General features: G+C 49.3%; 8 protein-coding genes across 8 annotated transcripts; 3 read left to right on the top strand and 5 right to left on the bottom strand.

Moving 5' to 3' along the window:
- Positions 1-457: 457 nt before the first annotated feature.
- Positions 458-1,511, top strand: L228DRAFT_247252 (hypothetical protein). The gene has a single exon (XM_018332601.1). The coding sequence runs from the start codon at positions 541-543 to the stop codon at positions 1,384-1,386; it is 846 nt and encodes a 281-aa protein (XP_018188406.1). The 5' UTR covers positions 458-540; the 3' UTR covers positions 1,387-1,511.
- A 238-nt stretch (positions 1,512-1,749) lies between these two features.
- On the top strand, positions 1,750-3,989 carry L228DRAFT_247251 (hypothetical protein). Its single transcript, XM_018332600.1, has one exon. The coding sequence runs from the start codon at positions 1,843-1,845 to the stop codon at positions 3,787-3,789; it is 1,947 nt and encodes a 648-aa protein (XP_018188405.1). The 5' UTR covers positions 1,750-1,842; the 3' UTR covers positions 3,790-3,989.
- Positions 3,990-4,592: 603 nt separating this feature from the next.
- L228DRAFT_238755 (aquaporin-like protein) lies at positions 4,593-7,751 on the bottom strand (the record flags this gene model as incomplete). The annotated part of the gene is made up of 6 exons (XM_018331076.1): positions 4,593-4,750; positions 5,257-5,488; positions 5,909-6,155; positions 6,419-6,423; positions 6,873-7,249; positions 7,538-7,751. 6 exons carry the CDS (start codon positions 7,749-7,751, stop codon positions 4,593-4,595), a joined length of 1,233 nt encoding a protein of 410 aa, XP_018188404.1.
- Positions 7,752-7,839: 88 nt separating this feature from the next.
- Positions 7,840-8,697, bottom strand: L228DRAFT_137830 (hypothetical protein). Its single transcript, XM_018329149.1, has one exon. The coding sequence runs from the start codon at positions 8,473-8,475 to the stop codon at positions 7,927-7,929; it is 549 nt and encodes a 182-aa protein (XP_018188403.1). The 5' UTR covers positions 8,476-8,697; the 3' UTR covers positions 7,840-7,926.
- On the bottom strand, positions 8,659-10,463 carry L228DRAFT_268229 (actin-like ATPase domain-containing protein; the record flags this gene model as incomplete). The annotated part of the gene is made up of 4 exons (XM_018335096.1): positions 8,659-9,067; positions 9,179-9,636; positions 9,732-9,846; positions 9,901-10,463. 4 exons carry the CDS (start codon positions 10,461-10,463, stop codon positions 8,659-8,661), a joined length of 1,545 nt encoding a protein of 514 aa, XP_018188402.1.
- A 2,126-nt stretch (positions 10,464-12,589) lies between these two features.
- L228DRAFT_137757 (glucosamine-6-phosphate isomerase) lies at positions 12,590-14,553 on the bottom strand. The gene is made up of 7 exons (XM_018329148.1): positions 14,500-14,553; positions 14,186-14,317; positions 14,062-14,123; positions 13,851-13,999; positions 13,416-13,787; positions 13,143-13,316; positions 12,590-13,080 (listed from the first exon to the last, which is right to left on the bottom strand). Coding segments are annotated over exons 2-7 (1,089 nt in total). The 5' UTR covers positions 14,188-14,317; positions 14,500-14,553; the 3' UTR covers positions 12,590-12,750.
- Positions 14,554-15,832: 1,279 nt separating this feature from the next.
- Positions 15,833-18,021, top strand: L228DRAFT_137730 (MFS general substrate transporter). The gene is made up of 3 exons (XM_018329147.1): positions 15,833-16,611; positions 16,684-17,306; positions 17,410-18,021. Exons 1-3 carry the CDS (start codon positions 16,021-16,023, stop codon positions 17,753-17,755), a joined length of 1,560 nt encoding a protein of 519 aa, XP_018188400.1. The 5' UTR covers positions 15,833-16,020; the 3' UTR covers positions 17,756-18,021.
- L228DRAFT_282924 (aldehyde dehydrogenase) lies at positions 17,950-20,184 on the bottom strand. The gene is made up of 2 exons (XM_018336057.1): positions 19,554-20,184; positions 17,950-19,476 (listed from the first exon to the last, which is right to left on the bottom strand). Exons 1-2 carry the CDS (start codon positions 20,030-20,032, stop codon positions 18,288-18,290), a joined length of 1,668 nt encoding a protein of 555 aa, XP_018188399.1. The 5' UTR covers positions 20,033-20,184; the 3' UTR covers positions 17,950-18,287.
- Positions 20,185-20,698: the final 514 nt, after the last annotated feature.

Genomic DNA, 20,698 nt, shown 5'->3' with positions numbered 1-20,698 from the left:
GATCGACCACTTCTGAGGGAGAGCAAGACGACTATGCCAGGAGAAGTGCCGAGTGTGAAGCATAGACTGCAACATCAAAAGAAAAATTTTCGCACACAGGATATACCTGCAACCATTGTTCTGAGAAGGGCTAGTACGCAGCCAATTGACCGCGCACAAAGCCTGGCTGGCTCTGTCATACCACAGTCTCGGCGAACCTTGGAAGACGTGGAAAGCGTGCCTGAGGAGGTTCCAGGGTATCCGATTTCTCCTGTGGCCGATGGCATGAATGAAGCGAGACAAGCCATAGCCCACTTTGCATGGAGCGGTAACGATGAAAGAGGCTGGAGTAATGACAGTGGGGATATGGCTGATGACGAAGGGGAACCAACGACAACATTGTCAAAATCTGTCAAGAAGCCAACCTTTGGTAAAGGATCGATTTTCTATGATAATTCTTTACGTCGAAGCTCCACTGCAAAAGCTGCAACAACATACGCAAACGTGCACATGGTGCGATTCAATACGGGTATTTCTCCGAGCCCGGCCCGTACGTTCAGTATGTCGCAGGTGGTCAAGTCACGCGATAGTGTATATGAAATTCTGTGGAAGGATGATTATTCGTCGGAGAGTTACAGCTCATCTGCATCGATGACGCCCAGAATGAGCGTGCAGTTGGAGCGTATCAGCACATGCCTTAGGGCGCTGGCACAGGGCAGGGACTCGCGCCAGTCTAGCAATGCCAGCTCGGGCTTTACAATTTTGCCAGGCTCAGATACTTCTACCACTCCTGACAATTCTCGCAGGGTGAGCATTATTGATAAGCAGCAATATCAGCAAGAAAAAAATCGGCTTGCGTCCAACTTTGCTAGGTGGGACTGGAGTAATAATCCAGCGACCATATTTCCGGCAGCTGTCCCAGATTTGAAAGAAGAGGGGAGAGGTATCACTGAGGGAATTGGGTGCTCAGAATGCGCTGACCAATACGGCGGCATAGTCCCTGGCTTCAAAGATGAGGAGCATAAGAATAGGGGAGTTCCAGATGACCAGAGGCAGGAAGGCCGGGAGAATGATAGCAGCAGTCCTGTTGATTCTACTAAGAATCCAAGCCAGAAAGAGGAGGACAAAGCCTACCAACAGACTTCTGCTCTTCACTCACCGGCCCCTGTACGTCAAGCAGACGAAGTGAGAATGGGATATGCTCTCGGGGCTAGTCAGCATCGCCGGCGCAGCTCTGTGCTCTCAGCTCCTGTAAAGCCAGTGGCAGCTCTGAATGAAGACGAGCCTCCCGCAATGGCGACCCGAGATGACATGATTGCGAGATTTAAACATCGAGATTCTCTGGCGCTGACCCGGAAGCGGTACAGTAAGCGCGGAATCACGAGCCTGGGTTCTTTTGAGGCTTGATCTGTGATGACAGGACTGGGCATCTTAACTCCTTTGCGGAAACATATCGTCATAACTCTAGATTGAATGTCTTGGGTTGTTGCTGGACAGGGATAGTGGGAGTTTTTAGACTAGCAATGCGCGCTCATTCATATATTATATAAAACAATGAACTGGGAATTAACACCCAATTACGAGATGGTATGCTTGTGGACGTTCTGCTCTTGCCTGTTATCCGTTTAGTCCAAATGGCCCCAAGAACAAAAAACATGATTCGAAAAGCAGCTAGCGTGATCCACTAGCATCTTCAGGGTCCGACATGCCGACATCGGAATTTGCCGCGACCGAAATACCAAAATATTCAAGTCTCGATTCCAAATAGTTGTCCGCCCACGAGAATTCGAAGCAACAAAATAAATCCAGCTTCCCCGGGAATGCGGAGGTAACTTTCTTTCCCTTTTCAAACAGTTTCTCAGCATGACTGTCCAAGATCTCAAGGGACAGGCTGATACTACTGTCCCAGAGCGAACGCGACTGCACATTACTCCGCTAAATGAGACGCTATTGAAAGCGTATATCCCGCCGTCTCTACTGCCTAGTGCGACGAACATATCCTTTCATTCTCTTCAGACATTTCCCGAGCGCATCTACGGCTACGTGGAACTGCCAACAGCAGACGCGGAACGCATCAAGAAGAAGCTGAACGGGGCAATTCTGAAAGGGTCAAAAGTTCGCATTGAAGAAGCTGCGCCCAAAAAGTTTGACCCTGCAGATCCGCCGGCCACTGCTGTGGAAGTCGGGGCTGGATTGGACCAAGGCAAAGATAAAAGCGAAAAACTTGACGAGTTGAACGAAGGAAAATTGCCTGAACCAAGCAAGAAGCGCAAGCGCGAGGACGGCGTTCTGCCTGGATTCCAACTACCGGATAACCGCAACGTCAAGCGCGGCTGGACTGAGCCTCCGTCATATAAGAAGAATAGAAAAATGACGAAAAAGGAAGAGCAAAAGCATAAGAAGAGAACGCAAAAGTCTCTGTACACGCCAAACCCAGAGTGTCTGTTCCGCACGACGCTCCCGCCGAATGTCGCGTCTTCAGTTCATGCCGATGGGTCTGAATCTGGGGCCAAGGCGAAAAAGGGCAAGCTCACGGGTGAATCAGGACGAGAAACGACTGTGCATGAGTTTGCAAATACTAAAAAGGAGTTGAGCTTTCTGAAGCAAGCTGGCGCTGCCGCCGAGGGTGCAAAGAGTCCGTTGGCATATGTTGATGGAAAAGGATGGGTGGACGAGCAGGGAAATCTAGTGGAAGAGCCGAAGAAGGGAAAGAAGGGAGTTCCAGTGGGTGTAAAGGGGGTAGGAAAGTTGCCAAAAGAACGATTTGTCCGGATGGATAGTGAGAGTGAGGACTCGGAGGCGGAGTCGGAAGAATCGGAAGACTCGGAAGACTCGTCAGAGGACGGGGCTGACGACAGAAAAAGGATAGAGGATGAGACGTCGTCCAGTGGATCATCATCAGAGGAAGAGGAGAGCGAGGCGTCACAATCTAGCTCCGAGTCCGAGTCAGACGACGAAGAATCCGAGTCTGAAGCAGAAGAAGTGGCAGCGAAGAAGACTACTAGTGCATCAAAGCCAACTGTCCAAATCGCTTCTACGAAGAAATCTCAGGCCTCAAAAGACGCATCATCCGAGTCGGACTCTGAGTCTGCCTCCGCCTCCTCTTCTGCCGAAGAAGAGAGCTCTTCCGAAGAGTCTGCCTCCTCATTACCACAACCACAACCATCATCATCGTCATCATCATCCAAGCCCGCAGTCATCAAAGATCAAGCCCCAGACGCAGAAGCAATGGACATTGATTCTCCTGCTACCGCCGAGGAACAAGAAATCCACCCCCTCGAAGCACTCTTCAAAAAGCGACCCCCTCCTTCTATTTCCGCTCCTTCTTCTCACGCTGCCGGCGAAGGTCCGTCCTCGTCCAGATCACACCAACAACCAGCTGGACAACCGGAAGAAGAATCTTCAGGATTCGGATTCAGTTTCTTTGGCGCAGACGAAGAGGACGAGCCGGATGTTACTGCTGATCATGCTGCTCCGTCTGATTCTCATCTTCCTGTAGCTTCTGCCCCATCTGCATTCTATACCGATGCCCATGCCCATGCCCATGCCGACGATCGATATCTCCGCTGGAACGCCGAAGGCGATGTCGTCGACCATGACGCTGACCACGACGGCTACGACGTTGATGACGAGTACGCAGGTGCAGATGCAGACGCAGGCGGGCAAGAAGGACAGGAAAGTGCGTTTGCGAAATGGTTCTGGGAGAATCGTGGCGACACGAACCGCGGATGGAAACGCCGGCGGCGAGAAGCAGCCAAGGAGCAGAGACAGCGCGAGAACCGACGCTTCGGGAAGAAGTTATTCGGATAGTTTTGTAGTATTTCTTTCCTATCTTTCCTTTCTCTTATTTTCATATTTTTCTACTTCTATTGCATTCATATTCTTCATTCGTAGGTTTTCTACTTTTTCCCTTTTCTCTTGTTTTTCCATCTCCACGTCTCATTTCCATGCTAGGACAATCAAAAGTGTTTGTAACTGTGGATAGTATAGCCTGATACCAATATACAAAGTATACATGCATCATGCATTAGCTTCATGTGCTGATTCCACTTCCTTTCTTCATTCCATTTATTGTGTTGTTCCACTCCATTTCTTCATTCCAATCTGTGTTGATTCCATTACAGCGTACATCATACGCACTGCACCTTTATACATAGTGCTGCTTTGTGTTATAAAATGATATCTCTCTTAGATATTTAAGCTGCCTACACCCATCCCGACATTACCTTTCATAATGCCTAAACACAGTTTTACTCCCTCACTTCCTCACTCCCTCGGTACTCACTCCCTCACTCCCTCACTCGGTACTCAGTACTCACTACAACCATCCCGTTGGACATCCTACCCTCCAGGCCTCCCTATGAGTGTTTCGCACTCTTTTTATATACTAGTCCACAAAGGACCTACAGTTCACAAAGGACCTATAGCTCACCTCCTTCCTCCTACAATTCACCTTTAACCTTCCATATCGCAGACACCCATATATCCACGGCCCCCCCCAGGCGGGTGGAGCAGGAGGAGGAGGAGGAGGAGGAGGAGGAGGAGGAGGAAAGGATTCGGCGAGCAGACTGTCTGGCTGTCTACCTGCCAGGCTGCAGGACTAGGTATAATACCTAGATCTTCCGCCTAAACACCGGGACGAGCGCCCACACCAACGCATTCAGTCCGGCGGCAAGAACGTCCGCGATCCAATGGATCCAGTGATACGTGTTGAAGCGGTGCGTGAAGCTGGACGCGGACATAAGGCCGAAGCAGCGTGCGGGGTTGAGTGCTATTTGTAGTATAGTATAGTGTTAGCTGTTGTTTTGTCTTTTTCTTTCTTTCTTGCCCCCTTCCCCTCAACACCACAAGACCCCTTCTTCTTCTTCTTCTTCTTCTTCTTCTTCTTCTTCTTCTATCTTCTATCTGTTATCTTTGTCTTTCTTCGCCGCTTTACTTTGCTCTTCCTTCCGCCCACCCACCCCCGGGGCCTTGTAGGTGGGACTGTGTAGGGTCAATGCGCGGTGAAAGTCCACATCAAGCAGATACCAGGCATGGATATGTAAGATGGGACTATGAAAGAAAGCAGAAGAAAGCGGCGGAAGAAAGCCCGCATTAAGCAGCCGTGTAGATGGGATGAAACCATGGGACCGTGGAAGAAAACCGAGAGAAAACGGTTAAAGGAAAGAGGATGTAGGAGAAAGGAAAAAGGAGAAAGATAAGGAGGACAAGACAAGACAAAGCAAAGGAGGCAAAATGCACAGAACGATAAGAAAATAAGAAAACGTCTGGACGTACAAGCACCAGTATACCCCGCCCTCAGCAGGCCCGAGGCGAGGCCACATATACCAAAGGCCAGGCCGACAAGCATGGGCGCGAGGGCGGGCCCAAAGGACTTATTCTGGCGCGGATCGAGGGCCGTGCCAAAGGCGAGAAACAAGAGCGTGGTTGCGAATATGAGTTCCAGCGCGAATGCCGAGCCGTAGGATATTTCTGAGTGAATCGTGCAGCCGCCTGTTTCAGGGGGGTTCTATCCGTCAGATCGTCAGTTTGTCAGTCCGTCAGGCAGCCCTAGAGTTGGAACTGGGACTGGGACTGGACAGGGACAGGGATTGGGATTGGAATTGGGGTATAAAAATAATGGATGCCGGTGAAAGGACAAGATACGGGAAGAACCTAGAGCAAAGAATGGACAATCCGAAAAAATCAAACTGTGACACCAAAACAGGGCAAGTGTAAAATGGGATGAAACCGAGTATGCAACCAAATAGCAAAAGAGCATTTATAAAACAAGAGAGCCGGGAAAGGATCCATGGGAAAGAACAGGAATGAGAGAAACAAGGCAGAAAAGAATAAAAAAATGAATAAACGAAAAGAAAAAGACAAAAGAAAAAGACAAAAGAAAAAGAGAAAAGGAAAAAGGAACGAAAAATGATAAAAGAAAACATACCAACCGCCTCCCCAACCCCGCACGCAAGAAACTCGCACCAATGACTCCGCCCAGCATTTGAAAGACCACGTACAGCAGCGTCCGGGGCAACGTAGAGATCTGCGCGAAAAACGTACTAATCGTAATAAGCGGATTCAGGTGACCCCCCGACACGGGAGCGGCGGCGAAGATGAGCAGCGGGAGAATGATAGTCGTGGCTGCGCTGCCGATGAGAGCGGGGATGATGGTGGAGTGGTAGATGTATGGACTGGTATGTTAGTGTACGACGATACGACGATGCAGAGATCTGAGGGGTTGAGGTATTCCTTGACTGAGAAATTTACAGATAGTGTAGAGGAACGTGAAAGGATAAAGGTAAACATTGAGGGAGGAAGGGCGATGGGGGATGGGAAGATATAGGGAAATAGGGATATAAGAAGTGGAATGGATGAGAGAATGGATAAGAGAATGAGAGAAAGAGTCAGGATAAAAGGGCGAATACCTCGAAATACGACCGAGTCCGATACTCACTGCGCCTGTGAGCACGACGAGCATCATTGTCCCTGCGAGATTGTCAGTCCGTGTAGGAGCATGATATTGTTGAATCGGCATAAGAAATATAACACGAGGAAAGGGAGGGAGAGGGTTGGTAGAAGTGATAAAGGTGGATCGGAAGGGTATGAGGAGGACGGGAAGGGATATAACACGATCAACAACACGGGGTTGCGAATATAGGAGTGGTATATCTGGCGTATGACATATGCGACGAGGACATAAAGATGACCAAGAGGGATCTTGATGATGAAAGAAGAAACGAAGAAAAGAAGAAACGAAGAAAAGAAGAAAGAGAAGAAACGAAGAAAGAAAACAAGGAGGAAAGATGAAATAAAAAATGAGATGATACAAACTACTGCGAATAATGGTAAGAAGGGAAGAAGAAAAACAAACCCCATAGTTCCCACACAGCCGCCTTCCACAAACCCACCTCCCCAAACCCCTTCCAATCAAGCAGCGCCTCTCGCCATGTCAAAAAGGGCGCCGCGTCAGGTGTGCGGGCCACAATCTCCGCGTACTCGGGATCGTCGCTCGCCACGGCGTGTTCCTGGTTCGCGCCCAGTCGGCCCGCGTAAGGGTGTTCAATGATGCGAACTGTCCCGCGGCGGTGGCGCAGCGCTGCTGTCGTGGCGGTTGCGGACGTAGATGCGTGTGTGGACGCAACATCTGTGTGTTTGCCGGTACTTACGGCTAGGTTTGTATGTAGGTTGGTTTCCGCCCCGTGGTCCAAACGATCCAGATGATCCAGGTGATCTAGACGATCCGTACCATTAGGACCGTTAGGGCCATAAGGACCTTTTGCGGCATCTATATCTTTGTCAGCTAGAATTCAGATAAGAAATCACGCTGGGGTCCAAAGTGTCGAACGGAAATGAGAAATGAGAAGTGAGAAATGAGAAAGAGAAATGGTCAGAAGATAAATAGGCAATACGCAATACGCAATACGTCAAGTCCTGGGACGGATGAGAGGCGGAAGAAAGAAAGAAAGGGATGAAAAGGCCAAAAGAACAGGAGCGATGAATAAGAAAGAATGAAAGGGATGAGTAAGAAACAATAAAAGGGATAAACAAGAGAAAAAACACAGGACGGACATACCATTTGGACCGGTCGGCGTGAGAGGCACGGCCTCAGGATCATCATGCAGGCGCGTAGGCGTATGTGAGAAACGACGTGGAGCGTGTGCGTGACTGTGGTTGTGACTGTGGCCGTGGGGGTGACTGGGATCATAAAAGGCAGTGGAATAGGAGTACGTCGAGGACGAAGCGCGGCGGAGGCGTGTCGGGATAAACTCTTGTTCGATTGTCGCCATTATTGTGCGGTGCTAGGGACTGTTGCTGATGGACTTTAAGCTATTATTTATGATGATGCTATTGATGCTATTGATGATGTTGATGATGGTGATAATGGCGATAGGGTCAAACTGGAATTCAGTCTCGATTAGACAAAGCAAGGATTGAAAGATAAGGCTGAAGGATAGAGAAAGATCACAGAAGCCAGGGCAGGGGAAGAGTAAGCAATAGGTGCAAGACTGGTACTTTTATGGTTGGGGAACTGCAGGAAAACGATAAAAGTAAGATTAAGTTTATAGATGCGAGAGACTGGATGAACGGTATAATGTATGCAGCGCTTGTACAGCAATAAAATACTATGATAACGGCGCTGAAAAATGTGTAAACGAGACCGGAAATATAGGGTTGAGGAATAGTAAAAACATGAGTAAACATGCTGTCGTCGAAAAAGGAAAGAGCGAAGAGGAAGTCATGATAGTGTAAGCAGGGGAAAAAAAAAGGAAAAGTCACATGGAGCAAAACAGATGAAGCCATCATAGATCTCACAAAGATATTGTGGAAAAGGTGGACGTGGATGAATCGCTCTTGAGTAGCGTAATGTCGTACATTACCAAACAGATTGACATGCATGGGTATGACGATGCATTGAAAAGACCAGACGATGCCAGGATGCTGAGTAACTGATGATATGAATGCATAAAAAGATGAGGAAACGCCGCCAGTGCGATCATGATGACATGCCATGAGTCAATGAGAATCCCTGACTCCAAAATCTATTTACAGCAATGAGGTATTATACCGTATCGTTGCATGGACATTATAGGGACGACACCACCAGTTTGAGGAGATGGACATTATAAGGACGACACCACCAAGTTCGAGGAAGGAACCACCAAAGTTATGCAACCGCCGCAATATTGAACTTCATCAACATGAGCTGTTCTCTGCATCACAGCATGCTACGGCGATAGCAGCGCCGAGAATGCTACAGTCCTGCACTGGATCAAGCGAGATGAGACCGGGACAGGGTGTCAAGAGGTCTAGGTATTCCTGGCAGGTTCTCCGGAAATGTGGATATTTTTCCACAACGCTACCTGTGCAGGCAATCGATGTGCGCGTGTTTTGTGTTGTCACCGTCGCTGTTCGTACACAACCTGCCTCAGCTGTGTTACGCAGTGACCATAATGCATGAACACCAGCAGCAAGATAGCCCGCGGCGCGGCGAGAAACGAGTTGGCAGACATGGCGAGTGAAGAGAAGATCATCAGACGTAAAATGCGATTTATGGAGGGTTTCGAAAATGGTCGCTACAGCGGAGAGAGACGACGATTCGTCACTGATTATTATTGTTAGCAAACTCACTTTACTGGAAGAATAAAAGCGAATAAACACTATGGTATAAAGAACATGGGAAAAATGTGTTTGAAAACTGACGGATTAAACGTACGCTTCGATTACGGCAATGGTGGCAGTGTCGAGAGCATATGGCTGATCGAAACCGCTTGGTAGATGCCCGCCAAAAAGACCAACCGAAAGGACAGCCTCGACTAGGACCAGGCGCACAATCTCGCCGAGATAGCGTCCACTGATGAGCATTTCAAATGGCTGAAAGTCTGGCAAGGGGTGCATCGCCGTCAATTGCTCATCCCATCTTGTCGTGGGCAAGATGCCTTTGCCAAACATGCTGAGTTCCGTGTTGACAAGAACATGGCGTTGATCGGGACGAAGGTCTTGGAGACGAGATCCAAATTTGCCAGGCCCAAGGGAGGTGACCGGAAGGTGGATAGCAGCATTCGTGCCAGTTCCGAGGATGAGTGCCATTCGGGCAGACTGGTCAACGTAGGCTCGCGATAAGAGAGTGGCCGAGGAGTCATTGACAATGGCCTCGATTTGAATATTCACATTCTGTATAAAATTATGAGCTTTCGTTTACCAGATTGATTTTCTTCCTTCCCCGCAGCTTGAGAGAAAGCAAGCATATTACAGGTTACAGAACATACCCGATGCAGACAGGCTTGAGAGATTAATTCTCCAAGATCTTGCCCGATGAGACCTTCTGCAGCAAGAAAGCCCTTTCCCATGGTATTGAGCAGTCCGCAGCAGAGTGATATTTGACTACATGAGATTGTCAGAAAAGCTCGAAATTAAAATTCGGCGATGAGAACGTACTCGAGGGGAAACGACCAAGAGATCCCAGTGCGTAAAGGTGATCCAGAACCCCGTCCAAATCGATCACCATCCTTGGCTAGCATTTCTCCTACTTTGCTTGCCATCCAGTCAAAGAAGACATGTCCTGGAAGAGACCTTACGACATGGTCAATCTGCCATGACTCAACCCGGACAATGCGGACCGGGCTTTGCTCCTTTTTGCCCGATAATTCAACAAGCGCTACTCGCAAATTCGATCCACCAACGTCAATAGTGAGAAACGTCCCATGTTCTCGTCCTGTTGGAAGTTGGTGATTGCATGATGGCAGCATGCAGCTCCGGCAAGACTGTAGTCTATTATGGAATTGTTCTTGTAGTCGCTTGGAAATGTCGAGCAAGGTTGTCATTTGTAATGGATTCAGGAAATGATCGGTCACCTGTAGCGCATACTTCTGTAGTCTTTCCAGACGGTATGTTTCCTCATCATGAAATGTTGTGGCAGTGGCTGGTATTGTTGTTGTGGTAGTGTTTGTGGCGGTTGGCGCCGTTGACGCCCGCAACAAGGATGGAAGCATTAGTAACATTTTCAACACTGCTTTCAATGTGGGCAGCAAATCGAGCATGCTGCGACCACGAAATCCCCCCTCTGTTTAATAAGGAAAGGAATATGAACCGGACCCAGATATGCCAGGAAAATGCGAAAAGACAAGTGGAGTGTTTAAAAAAAATAAGTGTAACAGGGAACAGTGGAGACTCAACGGGGGGCCAGCATCACAAAGTGGGATGTGGGCGGCGAGCAGTGGAGTGTGCGCGGTAGACAAGAATGGCAGAATAAAGCAGGAGATCAACAAAACTCATGCGCAGAAGCTATGCAGATGCCCGTGACGAGGAGGCGTGCTGGGAGCAGTAAAAATACAAAATCAAAAGGACAATTGAGGAAGAGGAGAAGGGTGCAGCATGACACTGCAGGACTGTAGGAAGAGAGACAGACATGGCGTTTTTTCATACACGCACACACACATGCACACGCACTTCATTCACACACAGACAAAACGAGAGGCGAGACGAGACCCAAAGGCCGAGCGCTACAGTAACCGCGCAGATGGGGAAATTCTAGGGTCGCATCCGGATGTGCAGACAATGTCAAACGGTGGAGGAGAGCGGACGAGGGGAGGGCGACCAGGCGAGAAAAGAGTCTAGGCGCTAGAGTTAGACAGACAGAAGTAAGTGAAAACGGAGACTGAACAAGCCCGTGCCGAGCAATCCTCCGAGTCACGTCAAACATAACGGTACAGCAAAAAGGTAAGTCAAGTAGCACTTCTCGTCATCGTAGTCAGTTACCTTAGATATGCTCGTAATGAATAATTCAACGTAAACCTGAGCCAGAGCTGGGACCAGCGAAGACGGCGAAATGGAGCCATTATTCTCCCCATTGCAACCCTCTCTGTGTCTCTCCCGGTTCCGGAATATGACGGAATTAAGTCGGCAGATCATCGGACATGGATTCCTGGTTTTTCTGCTTCATCTTTTTTCTCTGTTTCCTCCGGGTTTCCTTTTTACGACAAACCAAACGGCCGCCGAATCCTGTTTAGGATTGTTATCCGAGTCGGAATTATGACCATATCGAGCAATTGTTAATGCATTGTAGCAATACATTGAATATGATGAGGGTGGCGCGTATTGACAGCAAACCCCAACCGCACAGGTATATTCACTAAGGACACAGATTAAAAATTGAAACGTCCCGTAAATTTAGTGACAGAGAAGATTGAATGATGCAAAAAAGTCCATAGTAATTTCTGTTGCCGAGTCGGCCATTTACCGTGTACGGTGTACAGTGGGAGTAGAGGAAGAAGAAGGCCAAAGAGGTTGCAACGGATGTAACATTATCAACTGTCGTCGCATTCGGTGCGGAATATGGCTTTCCGAAAGGCGCAGATCTTGCGTGTCTTTACCGCAAAAATCGATTTCTCCTCGTCATTTTTACTATCGGTCGCAACCTTCTCCACCTGCCTCGTATTTCGGTCACAAATCCCGATCTTCTAAAAGCAAGATTGCAAAAATCTCGTGCCAAGGTCATACTGCGAGGACCATCCATTTCCCTTCATTTTGAATTTCGAGAAAGAGTATGGAGCCGATAGTTTGGAGGGGCTTACAGCATGACAGCTGCCGGCCGTTATCATATCACTCTGGATCTGGACACTAAGCGAAAGCCGCTCAATGCCGCAAGCCAACGCTTGGCTTTGGTGCCACGCAGACAGCCACCATGCGGGTGTTTGCAGAGCACCGCTTCTATTGCCTTTCACGTCACGGATGCTAGATGCAAGCCCCCAAAAAGAAACACCACAGGCAGGGCAGAATCAACCTGGTCGATTCGATGCTCATCTCCCAGATTTCAATCACTAAATGATGACATGCAGAGAAGCAAAATAAGAAAGAGCAATTCTGTGATCTGGTTGGTCAGCACTTTGAAAGACCAGTGCACGTGGCTAGCTACGATGGTATTCTTTTCTCTCAATCAGCTTACCACTGGAGGAGCACGAGGATGATACACATGTCTTGTTTGACATTTAACATCTGGCTACCACAATGCACATGAGAGCTGATTAATCATTATCGTTAATATCTGCCTATCACCGTAAAGCAAGTAATTGGAAGTCTTACGAGCTCTGTATGTGTATAGGACAAAAAGGGCAAGAAAGGGAGTTTATTCAATGAATATCATTCAACCTTAGAGATTGTTCACACCAAATGCAAAAAATAATGGTGAGTCTTCGTCACTTCGTCAAATTCGTAATGCCCATGGTTGATGCTGCGGGAGAGAGAGGGAACATATCCAGCACAAATGAGACAAGATCAAAGGCAAAAGATCTAAGACCCGATTGTGATCACCCGCGATCCCATAGACTTCAGTGGTACGTCGCCTGGAATGAGACCATCAAGGCCAGCTACATTGCCAGAGTCCGATATCCGCGACGACATGCGATCCGGGGTAAGCTCATCGTCGGCAATCTCGGGTTCTGGGAGCTCCTTGGAAACCGGGGTAATCGGGGTAGGTGGCATGGAAAAGGCGTTCTTGGCCTTCGTTGGAGTGGACAACTCCTGCGCAATGGCAGCTTGCTTGGTCTCAATATGCGCGGCCGACGGAAGTCCTTGGCCCCATCCAAGTTCCGAGGCAACGCGCTCGATGCTTTTAAAGTACTAGTCATGGTCAGCTGAGACAGGTACAGAAATACAATGCTGATCGGCGGGATCGTTGGTACCTTGACAGTCTTCACCTTGAGCTCCAAGGTTGCATCTTCGTCGACCACAATCATGGGATGAGGGTGCATCTGCAAACTTGAAAGGGTCCACATGTGGTTCAAGCCTTCCTCAAGGCATTTTTGCAAGGCCAGGGCTTTGTGTGCCCCCGTGATAATCACCACCACTTCTCGTGCCTGGCTCAGGAAGATTCGTCAGTAAACCTGTTCTAGATTTGGCAAGTTGATGTGAAACACGTGAAGAGACAGAATTCGTCCACAAAGCGGTACACCTACATCGAGAACGGTCTGGACACCAACGGTCAAAGCCATGCGAGGCACCTGACTCAGGTCATTTCCGAAGAAACGAGAATTGGCCAGAATCGTGTCATAAGCTAGAGTCTTGACCCGCGTGCGTGAAGCTAAGCTGGAGCCGGGTTCATTAAAAGCGATATGTCCGTCAGGTCCAATGCCGCCAAGAAAGAGCTCGATGCCGCCGGCTTGCTTGATCTTCTCTTCGTAGGCAAGACATTCAGCCTCGAGGTCCGGTGCATTGCCATTGAGAATGTTGATGTTGGCAGGGTCAATGTCTACGTGGGAGAAGAAGTGCTTGTACATGAAAGTGTGGTAGCTTTCCGGGTGGTCGCGCGGAATGCCCACATATTCGTCCTACGTTCTGATATTTAGAGTCGATGATATTTTGCAAAACTCGGACCAGCAATGACGACCTACCATGTTAAAAGTGATTACATTTTTAAAGGAGATTTCACCAGACTTGAAGCGCTGGACGAGATGCTTGTAGATAATCTCGGGGCTGCTTCCAGTCGGCAGTCCCAGCACAAACGGCTTCTGCGGCGTAGGGCCGAACGCCTTGATCCGGTCTATTAAAGATTTAAGTATTTGGCGCATAGAGGATCAGAGCTCAAGATTTCAATCTTCTTACCAATAATGTAGTCGGCAATGTACTTTGACGCTGCAAAGGGGTCTTCGCGAATAATGAGTCTCCTACAGACCATCAGAGCTTTGATTTGCAGAAACACTCAATAGAATGAGACTGAGCGACTTACATCTTGAGGTGATTCAAACAAAGAAATCGAGTCTTGGTCAATTGAAGAGAATTTCACTCTTGAGCACGAGAAAATTAATTGAGCGCTGGTCAAGGTGAGCAAGAAAGTTTAAAGATGATCGGCGCGGGTAAGCTAGTAGGAGTGATATCATCAGGATCCGGGGTTAAGAGGCAAAAAGATACAGTCAGCGGAAACCCGGGAAGTGAAAGCAATGTGAATTTGACGAGAAGATAAGTGCTGATGGAAGACATTAACGTGACGGTAATTGCTTAACGATAGCTCTTCCCTTTGTCTTCTTCATTTCTCGGCCATACTTTCTCTAAGCTGCCTCCCGTAGGATGCATCGGCATGAAACCCTCATGGCCGAGGTAACATGGTGAATGTTTCAGGGAGCCATTTGATCAAAAATTTACGGGAGATTAACCAAATATTTTTTCGTGAGAAGTCACTGTTGCTTCCTGAGTGAAGTGTGCAGCTCTTGGCCATTTGCCAATTGAAGCCATTTGTTGCGACTGTGGTATTTTGCTCAAGGAGCTATCACCACTCCTGTTGTCACGGTTGGAAGAGTTGTAAGGGGAAGATCATGAGAGTCTGGCAGGTGATGTTCATTGGACACGGAACCGAGCAGAATAGTGGCAAAGGCGGAAGGCAACCGTTACATTCATTAGTGCACGTTGCAGTCCATGCACAAGTGGGTAAGGTGATACCAATCGTACCTATTACTTTTAGAATGTGGTCATTTTCGGCAAGAATAAGGTACTGAGTACTTGTCGTGGACACCCTTTGATAACTCGCGGAGGACTAACTTCTTCAGGAGAAATGACCTGCCGAGAGGGGGAAAGCTCGTCTATCCCTTGCCGACAACCTTCCATCATCCGCCAGTTCGTAACCCCGGAATTCAGGTGGAGATGGTTAATGTTTGACTGATTGATCAATTAACTAAAGAGTACTCCATCCTAGCACGAGATAGCTCTCCACGAGAGATAGCTGGAGCTTTTCGGATTCGATCAGAAGATTCAGTGTTTCAGTGCCCTTTTTACGGAGTACGAGTAATCAACTCCCCCATATCTGTCTACCCTGTCAGCCCCCTAGCACGCGCACACCCTTGGCCTTGATCCCTAGGTAGTTATCGGATATTTTGCTCTTCTCATGAAATTATTCATCCATGCCCGCTCTACCCTTGACCCATTATACTCCGATAAATGCGAACCAGGTCAATGGAACAAATAAGAAAGAAAAAAGAAAGCTTCGTTCGAAGAAAACGGGGTCAATCCTCGTTTGTCGCCCGCTGTAGACGTGGGAGATAATCCGACAGCTGGGATGGACAAATATTCCAACTCAAGCTAAACGATGCGCCTTTCCATGGACCCTTAACACAAAACACTCGAACTAATAATATAGTGAAGCCTCCCGAGAGTAAGCCGTTTCCTCGTTCTGATAGCCAGACTGGATCTAGCATGCCCGTATCTAATCCTTTTCCCACCAACAACAACCACTTCTGACCCCCTTGGGAGGCCCAGAAGCAACCATGCTCTCGTTACACACCCACCATTACCGTGCGGAGGCGACTGAGCTGAGACCACCCTGCTCTTTGACCCTCTTCTCACCCTTAAGCTATAAGGAAGCTGTTCCTGCCCTCACGATGCTCCAGCTCAAGTCCTGAGACTGTTCCTCCTCCCCCCAATAATTTGAAAGCTTCAGAGCTAAGACTCAGAGAGGGTAAGGGAGACAAGAGAAAAAAAGCCATCGTGGTTTGAGAGGAGGGAGATCAGCAGCAGATAGCTCCGTGTCGTCTTCCCTCGCCTCCCCATCAAAGCACGTGTGCAACTTGCGCCATGGCCGAACCAACGACGGAGAAGCCTAAGCCTACCATTGAGGATCAAAATGCTTCCCAAACTCACAGCTCAGAAGAGGCTGGTGAGATTCATCACCGCAAGTCTTGGATGTACCGGTCACCGCGGATCGGCCCTGTAACGCTGCCGTACTATGCCTCGCCTTTGACCCAGCTCATACTCGTCGCCTTTGTGTGTTTCCTCTGCCCGGGCATGTACAATTCCCTCACTGGTCTTGGAGGTGCAGGACAACTCAATGCGACCGCCGCCAACAACGGCGCCGTCGCCACCTACAGTACTTTTTCCGTCGTTGGCTTCTTTGCCGGCTCCATTGCCAATCGAATTGGCATCAAGTTGACCCTGTCTCTGGGTGGCATTGGATACTTTGTTTATTCGTCCTCACTGCTCTGTTTTAACCATACCCAGAATGCCGGTTTCGTCATCTTCGCCGGTGCGCTGCTTGGTCTTTGCGCAGGTCTGCTATGGGCCGCACAGGGTTCAATCATGATGTCCTACCCTCCCGAGGGTTCCAAGGGACGATATATTTTCATCTTTTGGGTCATTTTCAACCTTGGAGGTGTCATTGGTAGCTTGGTAAGCTCTCGATCCAAAGCCACTGACCATTCCACTGCAAGCGCCATTTATTAACGAACAACATTACAATAGATACCTCTCGGCCAAAATATGCACTCCACCGTCGACCACGTCAATGACGGCACGTATGTCGCCTTCATGGTCCTCATGTTTCTCGGTGCCGTTCTGGCCTGGTTCCTCTGCGATTCCAAGCACGTTGAGCGGCCCGACGGTTCGCACGTCATCATCATGAAGAACCCGACCTGGAAGTCGGAGATTCTCGGTCTGCTCGAGGTGCTCAAGACAGACTGGTACATTATCGCCTTATTTCCCATGTTCTTCTCCTCCAATTGGTTCTACACGTACCACTTCAACGGCGTCAACCTGGCGCGCTTCAACATTCGCACACGAGCCCTGAACAATGTTCTCTACTGGAGTTCGCAAATGATTGGTGCCTCGGTGTTTGGCAACTTGCTCGATATCAAGAGTGTGCGCCGAACTACTCGTGCCAAGGCCGCATGGGCCGCTTTATTTACCATCACCATGGCCATCTGGGGCGGCGGGTACGCCTGGCAGCGCCAATACACTCGCGCCACGGTGGACCCCGCCAGCGGCTACAAGCCATGGGACTGGACTCACTCGGGCTATGTCGGTGGCATGTTCTTGTACATTTTCTACGGCTTTTACGACGCCTCTTGGCAGACCTGCGTCTACTGGTATGTTAACCTATTCTCTTCATAACCTCTTCCCCTCCCTCCTCCCTTTATTCGTTTGCCCTAAACATCTTCGCGGTTCTGTACTGACATGTCATCGCAACAGGTTCATGGGCTCTCTGACCAACAATGGCCGAAAACTGGCCAACTTTGCCGGTTTCTACAAGGGCATCCAGTCGGCCGGTGCGGCCATCATGTGGCGTCTGGACGCTTTGAAGATTCCGTACATGAACGAGTTTGCCTCCTGCTGGGCCTTGCTCGGTGGTAGTCTGCTGATCGCCCTGCCCGTCATTCTGCTCAAGGTCCAGGACACGGTGCCCGTGGAGCAGGATCTCAAATTTTCCGACGAGACGGCCGAAGAGGTGGCCGCCTCGAATGTGCTGCAGCACGAGGCTGCCCCGCCATTTACCACCGATACTGAGATTCCTCCTGATGAGAAGACGGTCCGCTAATTTTGCATGTTTCCTTTTCTTTTCTTCTTGTCTTTTCTTTTCCCGTACTTTCATCTTTTGTCATTTCGGTTCAAATTCATATGTTGTCGCTTTGGTGCGCTAGCCTTGGATACCTTGTGCGATTGGTATGTCGTATTCTCATGATATCAGAATGTCTTTTTGAATTAATGTATTTTGATGATTCCTTCACGTTTCTTTTCCCGTTTTTTTTTCTTTTTCCCCATTTCATTTGGAAACTATTTTTCCATATTTTTTATATCTTCACTTCATTTGTGAATAATAGTACCTTTTACCAATGACAATGAATCATTCTGGAAAAGCCTAGTCGTCTAGCGTAGCTCAATCATATCCTGTAACTTTTCCGCCACACAGTAGTCCCGTCAGCCTCTTCTTTATGTACGCCCGCACTTTTTGCTTAATAAACTACTCGATTCATCCAAGGTACCTACGTACGATCTCAGGTCCGTAAGGCACGTAGGGTAGGCAAGGTATGCAAATCAAATGTAAATCAAATGTAAAATCAAATGTAAAATCAAATCTTCGCAAACACAGTCTGCACCCCGCTGCTTGCCATATCCACCAACGTGCTCTTATTCCGCGTCCACGCATCGATTCCCTGCCGCCCATTTTCTACACCTAGGCCGGACAGTTTCCAGCCCCCGACGCTCATCTCCGCGGGGCTCTCGCCCCACGTGTTGATCCACGTGATGCCCGCTTCGAGCCGGGACGTGATTTTGTGCGCGAGGTTGATGTCCTGCGTGAATACGCCCGCCGCGAGACCCAAGGGGGTGTTGTTTGCGCGCCGGACCAGCGAATCTAGGACTCGGTCGGCGAGGACGGGGGCCCGAGATGAGGAGTTATGATGATCAGATGACGTCCCGTGGGCCGGGGCAGGATTAGATGGAGATGAGGAAGAGGGATTAGAAGAAGAGGGAGAAGAGGCCCGGTCATCATAGTATAGTATGCTCATGACGGGCCCAAAGATTTCGTCGCGGCAGATGAGCATGTCGTCGGTGCAGTCGGTAAAGACGGTAGGCGGGATCCAGTAGCCAGAGTGTAGCTCGGCAGGGAGGTTCTGCGGGAGAGGGAGGATGGGGGTGTTGCTGTCACCAGATCTAGACTCCCCCAAATTCCCACCATACAGCAACTTGGCCTGATCGACCTTGATGCCATGCCAGATGTACTTGGCGACCTTGTCATAATGGACCTTGCTCACGAGGGGCCCAAAATTGGTGTTCGGATCCATGAGATGTCCCGCGCGCACATGGTCCATTTTCTCAACGAGGCGCTTCTCAAACGGCGCCTTGAGCGAGTGGGGAACAAACACGCGGGTGCCGTTCGTGCAGACTTGGCCTGTACTATAAAAGTTTGCCATCATCGCGCCGTCGACGGCATTCTCGAGATTCGTGTCCGGTAAGATGAGCACAGGGCTTTTACCGCCGAGTTCCATCGTCACGTATTTCATCCCTCCAGCGGCAGACCCAGCTACTTTCTGGCCAGTCGATACTTGGCCTGTGAATGACACCTTGGCAATGCCTGGGTGAGAAGTGAGATAGCTGCCTACGTCGCCTGCGCCCTGAATGACGTTGAATACGCCGGCGGGGAGACCGGCCTCGGTGTATATCTTGGCCAAAGTTTCGCCGTGGAGAGGGGTGAATTCGCTGGGCTTGTAGACCATGGTGTTTCCTGCGGCGAGACATGGGCCGGATTTCCACAGTGCTCTATAGATCGGTGTCAGTGTCAAGTCAGAAGATGGGATGGGGAAAATGTAAGGATATAAAGGAAAGGGCGTGAATACATTTGGATTGGATAGTTCCATGCTCCGATCCCTGCACATACGCCCAGTGCTTCCTTTTTCGTGTACACCCACGCGTCTTCACGCAACTGGGTAGTTTCGCCGTTAAGTCCGCCTCCGCCGACTAGATTGGCGTAGTATTCGACTGTGTCTGCGCCGGACAGTACGTCTACTGTGCTCGTCTCAGAGTATGCTTTGCCCGTGTCGCGGGTCTCGTCGCGCGCAATCTCGTCGTTGTGCTCCCGCAGCAGCTGTGCGGCGCGCTGCAGAATGCGCGCTCGCTGGATCGGTGGAGTCGCGGACCATGATGGGAATGCACGCTTCGCCGAGTCAATTGCTGCGTCGACGTCGGCGTGTGATGCGACTTGGATGTCGCAAATGGGCGTTGCGTTGGACGGGTCAATGGACTGGAAGGCTTTGCCTGATGATGCGGCCTGGACCTTGCCGTCGTAGTAGAGCTGTCGTGGAGGGTAGACGGTCATGTTTGGCTGGTGATTGATGCCGAATGATGTTGAATCGATCGATGGTGTTCACCAAGTTGAGGCCTTTGAAAGAGCTGGATAAACGTAAGGTTGTTGAAGGGTTGGGTAAGTTTCTCTACGGACTCGGGATGACGAATTTGCAGTGACGGGAGATGTCTTATCGATAAGGACTAGTTTTCCTGGTAGGGTTTAGCGTTGGTCTAGTAGTAGTATAAATGCCGAGGCCCCACGGTACGGAAATACGTAATGCCACAAACGGCGCGGAACGGAGTCCGCCTTTACAATGTGCCACTTGAGCGCTGAAATACTGTGGCGCGGCTTCTACGTGACTATTAGCAATGGAGAATGAAAAAGGATACTCGTAAACTATAGACCAGAGTAACTGTTTGCGTGGTATGGCCCTTGGGGTTTGCAGGAATTACAGTGTCCATACATCATACTGGGGACAGGTGCGGAGGGCGCGGGATCACTTTACCCGTTAGGGTTAAGACTGCCCCTCAGGGCTCTGCCGGTTTCGTTCATTAAAAGCTCTTGGCATGACATTTTGTACACACATTTTGGCACAAGAAAAAGATTTATTGCGTATTATTTTTGTGAAATTTTTGAGAGGGCGCAATAGGAATATAATGGAGAATCCACACAAGGCAAGGATGCTGAATGGATCTT

This window comes from Xylona heveae, assembly GCF_001619985.1.
Source record: "Xylona heveae TC161 unplaced genomic scaffold L228scaffold_5, whole genome shotgun sequence".
NCBI classification, from domain to species: Eukaryota; Fungi; Ascomycota; class Xylonomycetes; order Xylonales; family Xylonaceae; genus Xylona; species Xylona heveae.
This window is presented reverse-complemented; position numbering and strand designations above follow the sequence as displayed.